Source organism: Hevea brasiliensis, chromosome 16, assembly GCF_030052815.1.
Source record: "Hevea brasiliensis isolate MT/VB/25A 57/8 chromosome 16, ASM3005281v1, whole genome shotgun sequence".
NCBI lineage: Eukaryota > Viridiplantae > Streptophyta > Magnoliopsida > Malpighiales > Euphorbiaceae > Hevea > Hevea brasiliensis.
The window spans coordinates 54,346,308-54,358,610 of NC_079508.1; the positions used below are offsets into that span (position 1 = coordinate 54,346,308).

The 12,303-nt window shown below is 26.8% G+C and overlaps 1 protein-coding gene across 2 annotated transcripts; it reads left to right on the forward strand.

Moving 5' to 3' along the window:
* Positions 1-5,785: 5,785 nt before the first annotated feature.
* Positions 5,786-11,655, forward strand: LOC110662958 (calcineurin B-like protein 7). 2 transcript variants are annotated; one of them, XM_021822134.2, is made up of 9 exons: positions 5,786-6,085; positions 9,275-9,401; positions 9,567-9,649; positions 9,770-9,829; positions 10,005-10,113; positions 10,233-10,285; positions 10,599-10,679; positions 10,771-10,883; positions 11,164-11,655. In XM_021822134.2, exons 2-9 carry the CDS (start codon positions 9,308-9,310, stop codon positions 11,225-11,227), a joined length of 657 nt encoding a protein of 218 aa, XP_021677826.1. In that variant the 5' UTR covers positions 5,786-6,085; positions 9,275-9,307; the 3' UTR covers positions 11,228-11,655. The 2 variants fall into 2 exon arrangements, with proteins under 2 accessions (XP_021677826.1, XP_021677828.1); XM_021822136.2 differs by lacking the exon at positions 9,567-9,649.
* The last annotated feature ends 648 nt before the right edge of the window (positions 11,656-12,303 follow it).

Sequence of the window (12,303 nt, forward strand, 5' to 3'; positions counted from 1 at the left end):
ATTTTATTTTAACAAAGTAACTATATATATATATATATATATATATATATAACTCATAAATTATTCTCTAGAGCATCTTAAAAACTATAAATTAATTACTCTTTTTTTATAGTGAAATATATTAATTTTTTTAACAAAATAATCTATTCGTCCAAATTTACTACCATTTGTAACTTTATTTTTAGTTTGAGACAATTATGTCCCTCAAGTGTATTTAACAAAAAGACCTATCTACCAAAACTATCAAAATGATACTTATGAATAACTATCGAGTGACCGAGTAACGAGTAGTAATGTCTGACTTTGGATCCAATCTAATATATGTTGCTTGGACATTCACTTTAAGACAATCGAATAAGTGATACTTGCCTAGCATATTCCTAAATACTTGGATAAGGATGTTGAGACAGTCACCACGGTCACAGACTCATAGGACTCGCAAATAGTGTAAACTCCGAGTCCCAATCAGACACAATTTATTAAATCTTAATAGAAATTTATATAAAAAAACCAATATAAAAACCATCAAGTATGAATGTGATTCTCTTAATTAGTCTTATTTATTTACATTTCAGCTCTCATTACTGATTTAAGTATCAGATAGCGATTAACTAACACACTTAATATTTTCCATTTTTATCATACAAATCCAATCATCAAATCCATCATCCTACCGCAAAAGAGGAAAATAACACCACCTAAACTTATATTATACTTACATTATAATCTCATCTCATAGACAAAGTTAAATTATTATATGGACAAAGTTGAATGAATTATATACTTTTATTGTGAAAATTAGTTTTAAATATTTATTTTAAAGGTGACATTATCAAATTGGTCAAAAAAACAGTGTTCAATTTTTACAATGCCAGATTGCCAATAATAGAGACTCCTATCAATATCCTAATTCTTGATGTGAAAGATTATATGTTTCATTTGGGATAAATCGTTTAGAATAAATCGTTCGGAGCAAAAGAAACAATTTGAATTTTTATATAATTATATTTTTTTAAATAATTTTTTAAATTAAAAAATAATTTATTTTTTAAATATAAAAATTAATTAAATTAAATTCTTATGAATTTTTTTTTTCAAATAAGAGATAAGGAAATTAAAGTATAAAGGAAAAAAAAAAATTAAAGTAAGAAAAGGAAAGAAAGAAACAAAACAACCTTGCCCAAAAATTATGCTTAATGAATTACTTTTACATTGACAAATAAATTTTGGCATGAGCATTAAAGCATGATTCACGACAGCCAACAACTCAAATAATGTTGGATGGTGGGACTCCCAAATCTCTGTAATGGATTTTGATCTGTGTGAAAATATAAAAGGCTGATTTCTGTATTTGCCACCAATAATTACAGTTAATTATAAAGTATTTTAGATTATATTGATAGAACAAATTATAATGTAATCGATTATATAATATAATTAAAATTATAATGTTATATTTTTATGTTTAGTTATAAAAATCTAAATAATTCAATGTAAAGATAATTTTAATATTTAATTTATTTATAGTATTAATAACATGTAGTGATAGTTATAGTGATTAGTAGTCGAATGATAGTAGTAATTATGTCGTGGTGGCAGCGGTTGCGGCGACAATAGTAATTAAGTGGTGGTGGTGGCAATATGAGGTAGTGATGATAGTAGTAGCCAAGTGATTGCAGAAATGACAATGATTAAATGGTGATAGCGATGACGAAGTAATTTTAGTGGTGATAGTAATAAAGGTAATAAACTGGTGGTGGTAGTGATGTGACGAAATAGTGGTGATAGTAATAATGGCGACTGAATGTTGGTAATAGTGTTGAAAGTGTTAAAAATAAATAAATAAATCAAAATAAGTAATTATAATTATATTTATTTATTATATGCAATAATTATTGTATTACTTTAAATATAATTAATTATATTATATACCTTTCATTTTATTATATCAAATTTTTTTTTTATGTTATTAAGTATTGTAATCAAATATACAATGTAATTACGATTACGTTATAATTTTGATAACGCCATATTAAACATGGCATTAGTAATTTAATGATATGTAATTTTTTAAAAAAATATTTATTAAAAAAATATTGTTTTATATGCAAATTAATTTATTATAATACTATTCGTCAAAACAAACTTATTAAGCATGAAAAATTACATATAAATAAAAATTATTCATATATAATTGTATTTTAACAACATATTATTTTTATATAAATGTATATAAATTAAATAAATTTTATTAGCTGTAAACACTAAATTAATAAATGTTCATTCAACAAAATATATTTACTTGTAAGTTTTCTAATAATTATAATTATATATTCATTAATTATAAATATTGAAAACTATTTTCTGTAATATAAATCTTATACTTTTTTAATTAAAATAATTTGATATGTTTTATTTATATATCAATCTAACTGTTAGGTTTAAATGATATAAATATTACATAAAAAAAAATTTTATGTTGACAGGGTGAATTTCTCTAGGTCCGTGTTAATTCTCTCGATTGCTTGAATTGTTCGATATAAATCAGACTATATTTATTCAGGGAAAGAGATAATATACGTATTTTTGATATTAACATCATCCAGTCCATTGAGCCTACAAAATAATTATAATATACGCTGATAATAAAACTCTCTAAGACTTAATTTATTATTGTAATAATTTGAATCACCAAAATTAATATTTTTATTGTATAGATTATTTTTCCAGGAACTTCCAGACTCATTCAAAGATTTGATTTCAGCGTCCATATTATGTGAATCTTGCCAAAATTTTGAACTATGTCTGACACTTTTTTAGGTTTTGCTTTTAAACTTATAGAAATTGATTTCAAAACTTGAGCTGGAATGGTTGAGCACCTATATATAAGTTGTAATTTTTTTTTATATATTTTTTAAAAATATAATTTACTTTTAAAAAATCATTACTTTTAAAAAATAATTTATTAAATATCTTGAATCCATCCACTGGTATTTCAACCATCAAACCGACTGAAATCATAATATATATATATATAAACAAGAGTTGAAATGTATAGTTTGCCTAAATAATTAATATATTTTTTTTTCCTAATTTTACCCAAAACGTTCACTTCAAATGCACAGTGATGTGCTTGTTGGATCAATAGAAGCCTTCAGTCATTGTATATATATATAAACAAGAGTTGAAATGTATAGTTTACCTAAATAATTAATATATTTTTTTCCTAATTTTACCCAAAACGTTCACTTCAAATGCAAAGGTGATGTGGACCTTTTCATTCTCACACACACATATATATATATATATATATACACGTGTCTGTGTGTGAAAATGTCCCCACATTTTCTAAATATTGTGTTCCGTGTTTCTTTTTTGGCCACACAACATCCAATTTATTGTATGCTAAATAGGGCTGCCTACAATTCTTGACTCTAAATTAAATAAAAAAAATGTATCAAATTGAATTATTTTGATGATGTAATTTGGTTTTTATTTTTTATTAAAAATTAAATTAAAATTATAATAAAATTAAATCAAAATTATATAAATTAAAATCAAATTAAAAATTAAATATATACATATATTTTTTTAAATATTTTTTAAATATATTATATATTTTTAATAAAATTATACATAATTTATAATTATGTATTAAATATAATCTAATATTATATTTCATTTTCATATATTTTTTTTAATTTTAGTTATAAATATATTAAATTACCTTATAATTTTCAATTATAATATGCTGTTATCCTATCTTATAATTTAAAATGATATGATTAATTAATAAATAACTAAAAATATAATTTATAATATACTTTTGTTACTAATATGTTTAATTCAAAATTATATAAACTTTATAATTAAATATAATATAATTTTGAAATAATTAAAAAATATATATATTAATAACTTACTTTAAAATATAAATATTAATTATTGTATTGACATTTTATAAAAATAATTACATAAAATTCTTTCAAAAATTGAAAACCAAACTGAATCATAAGTGAAGAATATAAAATCGTATCAAACCAAAATCGAAATAACGAAAAATTAAACTAAAACCGAATTGAAGTTTCGATTTAATTTTGATTTCTTGATAGATTTGAACTGAAATTGAAATTGCATAATCCTAATACTAAAATGATTAAATATTGTGTTCGTATTTCTTTTTGGGCCATACCACCTATAAATTATAGATTTAAAACTCAATTACACCTTTATATTTATTAAAAAAGTTTAATTTAATTATTCTTAATTTTTTTTATCTAATTTAACTTAGAAGTTTCAATTTAAATTCAATTTAGCTTAAAAATAAAAAATTTAATAAATTAATTTTCTTAATTTTTAAGCTTAAATTAAGAATTCAAGAAATTTAGTTTAAAAATTAAGAAATTAAATCTTTTGATTTAAATCAATAAATTTAGCCTACAAATTTTAATTTTTAAATTCAATTGAGTTTAAATTAAAATTTTTAAGTTAATTTAGATAAAAAGTTAAAATTTAACTAAATTAAAATTTCCTAATAAGGGTTAAATTGAATATTTTGTAATTAATTATATATACGCGTGTGTTAAAAAATAATCATAATAATTAAAGGCATTGACAAACACAATTTGATGTGCAATTAAGCATTGAATTGGCTTTTCTATGACAACATTTTTTAATAAGTGGGTAATTAAGAACAAAACAATTAGACCCATTGGGGCTTTGTGGATTCTCTTATAAATTAGAAGGGGTAGTTGCTTTTGTGAAATTGGGTAATATAATATGGATATTAGTTTGCTAAACTATTCAATTATAACAATTTGCTAGCATCATCTCGATTTCTCGGTCAACTTATTAAAGATACTAATAGGAGCTGTCTAACTTATTTTTTTTTTTTTTTATATTATTTTTTTTAAAAATAAAAGCTATTAATTAATATTTGAATTGATAATTTCAAATAATATCATTTAGAGGCTCATTAAACCAAAAAAAAAAAGAAAGAAAAACTTAATGTTGTTGCGATTCAAACTCAATAAATAAATTAAAAAAATAATAAATAAAACATCATCTTATATATTTATTTTATTATTTAATATATAAATGCATATCTGAATTTTATCAAAATAATCTATTAACGTTCTAAACTCTTGCAAAACCCGACCCACCCCTAAGCTTATATTTTACTTATATTATATTAATAAATTTCTATTATGCAATTTATTTATGTCATTACTTTATACTTTTATATTTTAAATTAAATAAATTGGAATGATTAAATTAAAATTTTTATGAAATAAATTAAATATAAATTTAAATATATAATATATAATTTTTTTCGAGATATCATTATTTCAATAAAATTAAAATAAATATTGATGTATTTATTTTTTAATAATAATAATAAAAATAAAGGGTAAATTATGGACCACTAAAAAATAATATTTTTTCCATTTTATAAAAATAAATTTAATTTTATTTTTATATAAATTAAAAAAATATAATTAATCAGAACAAATTGTATTTAATGTTTTTGAAATATATTCTCTAATTTTATTGCTTCATTAAAAAGTGAAATAATTTATGTTATTAAGTTATTTTTATAGTAAATAATTTTTTTTATATATATGATAAATAGAGATATATAAATAAATAAATAAATAAATTATTATTTTAAAAAGAAAAGTAGCAAAAAAATAAAGTAAGTTAAAAAAAAAAAAGTTTAAAAAAATCATAAATTTAAGAAGGGGATGTGTGTCTCTTTCTGAGTGGAACTTCACATGCATTAAATGCACCATTAATTTTATTTGACGCATGTTACACATGAAGTACAGTAGATACCGTCGGCTACAAAATTTCCCTACAGTAGGAGGAGGCGAGTGTGGAAATGAAATGCGATCCTGAGACACCCAGAAGAAATGACGACTGAAACACATCTCTTTTGGAAAGTCGCTCTAATTTACGACGCAGAAAGCTAAGTAACAAACATCCAAATCCAATTTTCCTTTCTTCTTTCTTACTATAAACACAACTGCAGAGCTCACATCAAATCATCCCATTCTTTCCATACTACAGACACACTCTCAGAAAGGTTGGTCTCTTTTCTTTTTCTCTTTTGTTACCCAGTTCCTTTTTTTTTTTTTTGGCATCTTTTAACCCATTTTCTGGACTTGGAGGAGATTTTTTTTTTTGTATTTTTTTTTTGGGTTTTCTTGAATTTTCTTCCCTTCTTCTTGCTGAGGGGCAGATGGAGAGGAACAACTAGATGTTCCTAAAATCATGTTTTCTTTCTCATTCTTGCATTTTCTCAGCAACCAAACGGTGAATGTTTCATTTTCATTTAGTCTCAATTTTCAATCAGCAAGGAATCTCTCTCTTTTTTCTTTTCTTTTTTTTTTTTTCCACCTCTCTCACACTTTAGTCAATTAATTATCACTTTTCAAGTTGATATGAAAATATGTCATTTTCATTGTTTCATTGTTTCAAGTTGATATGAATTATCATTTTCCTTAATATCACTCTCACTTCGGATCCACATCTTTGAATTTGGCATTCGAATTAAATGAGTCTTGGAAGTATATACATCCATGGTCATTTTGACCAGCTTAATTTTCTTTCCCTTTAGTTGCTAGGAAAAACTCATAGAGGACCATAAAATGAAAGTTTTGAAGTTTCGCTTTTGCTCCCTATAAAAAATTAATATATTTCAACCGGGTCAGTACTTATCGTAGATGTGCCGTCCCGTAAGACTTTTTTTTTTTTAATTAATAATATATAACAGGTGGGATTTATATGTAAACATTTTTTGACTTGAGACACAACATGCCATATATAAAATAGATAAAATCATATATTTATGTTTTAAATATATGATAGACTAAAATTAGCAAAGTATTTTTCTATATTGCTACTTTGCTTATTTTCATGAAGAAAAATTCCAACATATATTCAATTTATGACATATTATGGATGATAATGCATGTATAAAATAAGTGATACTTATAATGTCGTGTCTTGATACATAATGCATCAGGATTAGATTTTTTTTTTATTTTATTTTTTATTTTTTTTTATTTTTATGTATGTAAATGTAAATGAGAGAATCACAGCTTTGCTGTTCTGTCTCCTTCCTATGAGAACTGTGCCTGTGATTTCTAAGGTTTCATAAAAGGTTTCTAGCAACATTTACAATATTAGATGTGTCAGTTTTTTGCAAGACCTGTAGACTTATTCTCCTTAGTTTTTCATAGATACGACCTTATTGTGTGTGCATGTTCCATCATAAGCACAAAGATTCAAACACTAAAGATATATATGTGCTGTTAAGGACTTAGTGTCTCTAACAAGAACTATGGTATGTGAACTGAGTAATATAACAGGGTTTGAAATAAATTTGAGTTTGTTGAGGAATAATACTCATGTCAAGTTCGGATTTTATATATTGAGTATTTATTACCTAAACTTATTTACATAAATAATTAATTAAATATAAAATATATATTTTTTGTAATAGTATGTATAAATTTTTATGTAGTATATATTAAATAAATAAAATTTAAATATTTTATAAAAATTATTAAAATTTTAAAATATAAATTATTCATAAAAATATTTTTTATGTATATTATTAATTAAAATATTTAAAATTAAATAAGTTCGGGTATTTTTCAAATAATGATAATTAGATTTGAGATGGATTCGGGTAATATATGATTAATTTTAATCAGATTTGAGATGAGTTAAGGTATTGAAGATATTAATCGGATTCAGGTTCCGGTAGAGTATTTTTCACTAGTATTCTACTCGTTATCATCCCTAGACATGTCCTGGTCTAGGTTTGCATTAGAACCAAATTGGTTAAAATCAAATTGGAATTCAATTGAAATCAAGTCAAACCTAGATTTGATTAGAATCATTTTGAATTGGACTTGAATCTGATTGTATTGATTTTAATTAGTTTGGTCCGATTTCAAATCAAAATCAAAATTTTCACTTTTTAAAAAGTTTAAAAATTTTTTATCATTAAATTTGATCAAACCAGATTGAACCAAATGAACAAACCAAAATGAAATTGAACCGAAACAAGAACCAATGAGCACCTTTTGTTTTGGGGGTAATTTTTAAACGCTGTTACTTAATTTTATGAAATTTTTTATAAAAGTCACTGAACTTTAATTTCTTTTATAAAAGTCACTGAACTTTAATTTGATTTCATAAAAGTCACTGTGACCATAGGTTAACTTCCTGATTTATCAATTATTCTACAAATAAAATTACCTAATTAGTGATTGCTAGTAAAGAAAAAATAGAGAAAAGGGAGAGATTTAATAATTAGGGGTAGTTGAATGTGTTTTATGTATCTTACTTTCTTTTTTTTTAAATAAATAAAATAAAATAAATTTATTTATAAAATAGTTTACAAGTAAATAAATTAATATGAAAATTTTTAACTTTTATGAAATTAAATTAAAATTAAATGAGTTTTATTCAGTAGTTTTTGTAAAAACAATGACCACATGTGATATTTACTCTTCGTTTCGGTCTTAGATTCCCAACGCTGTGAACTTCGCCTCACATTTATTTGAAAGTAGCCGCTTCAAATATAAAGTAGGCATAGATGTTTGAGTTTGGACTAGAATCAGTTAAACCCTAATTTAACCAGAAAAGTCTTGACTCTCGAATAAGACTAAATTGATTTTGACTGATTTGGTTTGATTTTGAATCAAAATTGGATTTTTCACTTAAAAAATTTAGTAAAATGTTGATGGTCGGACTTGAACAAATAGAATTAAATCGGATCAGAATTGAGGTAATCCTTCAACTCGTTCCGCATCCCCAACCTTTAGGACCAATTCTAGTTCCGATTTGATATCGGACTGTGCTCATACTTACATCCTGTTTGGCATTGAGTTTGGAAGGCCAAAATAGCTTTTCTGAATAAAAACACCATTTTAGATGTTGTTGAAAAAAACAGTTTGGGAAAAACTGTTTTGTTATTCTAGTGTTCTTTAAACTAAAACTTATCAAATTTAATTTTTAATTATTTTTAAATATTTTCTAATTAGTATATTTAAAAAAATGATTTTCTATCAGCAGTTTCAAAAGCAATGCCAAGTGGGCTTTTAGTGTAAAGATGTTAAATGGTTGGACTGTCTCCAGATTTGCTTCCCTTACCTTGTTTTGATGGGGTTAGAATATAATGTTCTTTAAGCAAACTACATTGATCAATGCCTACAATAAGTAGAGTATAACCCAACATTGCTTAATGTTCTTTAAGCAGGTGCTGATTTTCAGAAACTTCTGTGGTTGAATCATGTTCGCTGCTTTCAAAGGTTGCTTCTCCTTAAAGAGACCTAAACAAACACCAGGATATGAAAAACCCAGTGTTCTTGCTGCTGAAACACCTTGTGAGTTTGCATTATGACCATGCTGCAGTTTGTCTCCGCATAGTTTTCTAGCTAAGCATGATTGATAGTAACTTGGCGTCAAAGTGATCTTTCTAAAGGTGTTGCTTATGGTCACAGCATTTTAGGATGCAGCCATTTTATTGACTGTTGGATATATGAATGCAGTTACGGTTAGTGAAGTAAAGGCCTTATATGAGCTTTTTAAGAAATTAAGCAATTCAATAATTAACGATGGGCTTATTCATAAGGTATGGGATTCAGATTGCATGATTCAATGCTTATTGTTAATATAATTTGGCATCTGTTTCTCTCTTATATGGCCATTCACTTTAACTTTAGTTGCAACTGCGCGTGCTTTCTTTTATCAGGAAGAATTTCAGCTCGCACTCTTCAGGAATAGATATAGAAGGAATCTTTTTGCAGACAGGGTGTGTAAAATTTTTCTTTTTTGCTTGTAGATGTAACTTTTTCATAAATCTTGCTGGTATTGTTTTGGTTCTGACTGGTCATGGTGCTCCCAAATACTTGCTTAATAAAGCTGTCACGCTTTGCAATTACACTTTTGTTTCTAAGCTGCATGCATCTATCTGGGTACTTTTGTAGATCTTTGATTTATTTGATATCAAGCGCAATGGAGTAATTGATTTTGAAGAATTTGTTCGATCATTGGGCGTCTTTCATCCCAATGCACTAGTGGAAGACAAGATGAAATGTAAGATTGATTTCTCTAGCTGGAAATTCTTGTAGGCCTACAAAATCTATTTAGATAAATATTGTTTCCTTTTCTTTTTCCTCCGATGTAAGATTAATCTCGAAAGTAATCATTTGCAGTCGCTTTCAGATTATATGATCTGAGGCAAACTGGTTTTATTGAACGAGAAGAGGTGAGCACTGCAAATTCTTTCCTTTACCATTTCTTCTTTTTACATTCCTCAAAATCATCAACATTTCACTTTCTACTCTCTACTTCGCTTTTCCTGTAGATTGTTGCTAAATTCAATTTCATATTAATCCCAAACTAGTTGGGGTCAGCTAACATTGAGAGAATACTGAATTTTACACTGACTGTCAACTTGCTACATGAGGGCATATGAGGGCAAACACGAGATTCTGATTTCTATGGAAATATTTGTCTTCAATAGTATATTCTCCAAGCTTTTTTATTTTTATTGTTATTATTTTTTTGTTGTCTGATAGTTAAAGGAGATGGTGTTGGCACTTCTGCATGAATCGGAGCTGGTTTTGTCAGATGATGAAGTTGAAATGATTGTAGATAATGTACAAATTGATCCAATATATCTTGTCAGATTCTGCTATTATTTATTTACTTGGTCTACATATTCTGACTTGTTCTAAAAATTGTTTGCAGACTTGGAAGGATGCAGACACAAATGGTGACGGAAAAATTGATCTGGAAGAGTGGAAGGAGCTTGTGTCAAAGAATCCATCTCTTTTGAAGAATATGACCCTACCATATTTGAAGTAAGTAGCAAAATCCAATCACAGTTGTACCGTCTCTAACTCGGTCAATAACTCAATGTGGAACTGGTACTTTACAATCTGGCATAAGAATAAGAATATAAGATCAATCTTTAAAGAAACTCAGAACTTCAATCTGGTTTGTTTATACACTGCATTTTTCTGGCAACCCTTTTCACTTTTGGGTTGGAGCTTCCAAGTTAGAAACGTCATCCCTTTACGCTTTTGTTTGATGATTATTTAGGTACATTGATATAGTCGCTAAGTAACACTCAACATGCAGGGATATAACAATGGCATTTCCCAGCTTTGTTCTAAGTTCTGAAGTTGAAGATACAGAAATCTAGGCTTGCACATACATTGAAAAGCACTCAATCATGTTTGATGATGGTACGCTTGTGGAGAGGAGTTGGAATCAGCGATGATACTCATTGGTGCGCTTTAGTGCAAGGGCTAGAAACATGAGTTTGAAATCCTGCATCCTCCAGCCCACAGCAATTTTTGCAACTAAGATCCAGTCTACATGGTGCAACTTCATCTTGCTATCAACTTCTTAACATATTCCTCCAGTGGGAGCTTGGCAAAGGTTACAAGCATATCCATTTTGCATATGTACATTAAATTAACTGAGATTTTGTGGCAAGAAATTTCCATGAAAAAACCCTGTCTAATTTCGAGCTCTTAGGTTGGTTAGCTCTTTGAAAACTGAAATTTTAAATGTTATACTTCCACCAATAAGTTTGAGCTTTCAGGGGATATTTTTCAAATGTTTTAAGCCTTGAAGTCAAGTAAACTTAAAGCACAAATTTGTTCCCAATAACGCCAACAATGGTTGAAGTAAATGGATCACCAAAGATGAGGGGCACATGTGTATGGCTTATTTGAGACAATTTTTGAGTACTAGGATCATAACATAAGAAATGAGTTCTGAAATAAAGATCCCATAGCCACAAATATCAAGAATCACTTGTCAGAAATTTTTTAGAGACCAACTTTAAAGATTATTAATTTCAAAAAAAAAAAAAAAAAAGAAAGAAATCAGCCTCGTTGTAGGAAAATGGAAGTTTTAAGTTGGGCCTCTGGCCCATCTTTTTCAACATCTGAGCCGAGTTGGCGAGTTCCCAACTAATCCTCAATCATACGGCTGCAGCCTGCAGGCCTTGGCTAGGCTTAGCAATCTCTTCCCCATCCCATCTACACCCTCGACATGGATCGAGGAAAGCCGAAGTCTTTGTACAGAGAAGGTCTCAACTCTCATGAGGAGCAAGAATTTTATGCTTTGCACGATGATCTTTATCAGAAGTAGAAGCTGTGGCCTGTGGCTGTGGGTAATATGAGCTGCCAAGTGACTATATAGCAGAGCGGACAGTGATGGGCATGGAAAGGGGAGAATAGCCCCACATACAGTCTGATCCGAATCTGT

Excerpts from the sequence above, each read along its gene's own strand:
- LOC110662958 (XM_021822134.2), top strand. The coding sequence starts at position 9,308 with ATGTTCGCTGCTTTCAAAGGTTGCTTCTCCTTAAAGAGACCTAAACAA. Across the intron at positions 9,650-9,769 it reads ACGATGGGCTTATTCATAAG|GAAGAATTTCAGCTCGCACT; the intron begins GTATGGGATTCA and ends TTCTTTTATCAG. Across the intron at positions 9,830-10,004 it reads GGAATCTTTTTGCAGACAGG|ATCTTTGATTTATTTGATAT; the intron begins GTGTGTAAAATT and ends GTACTTTTGTAG.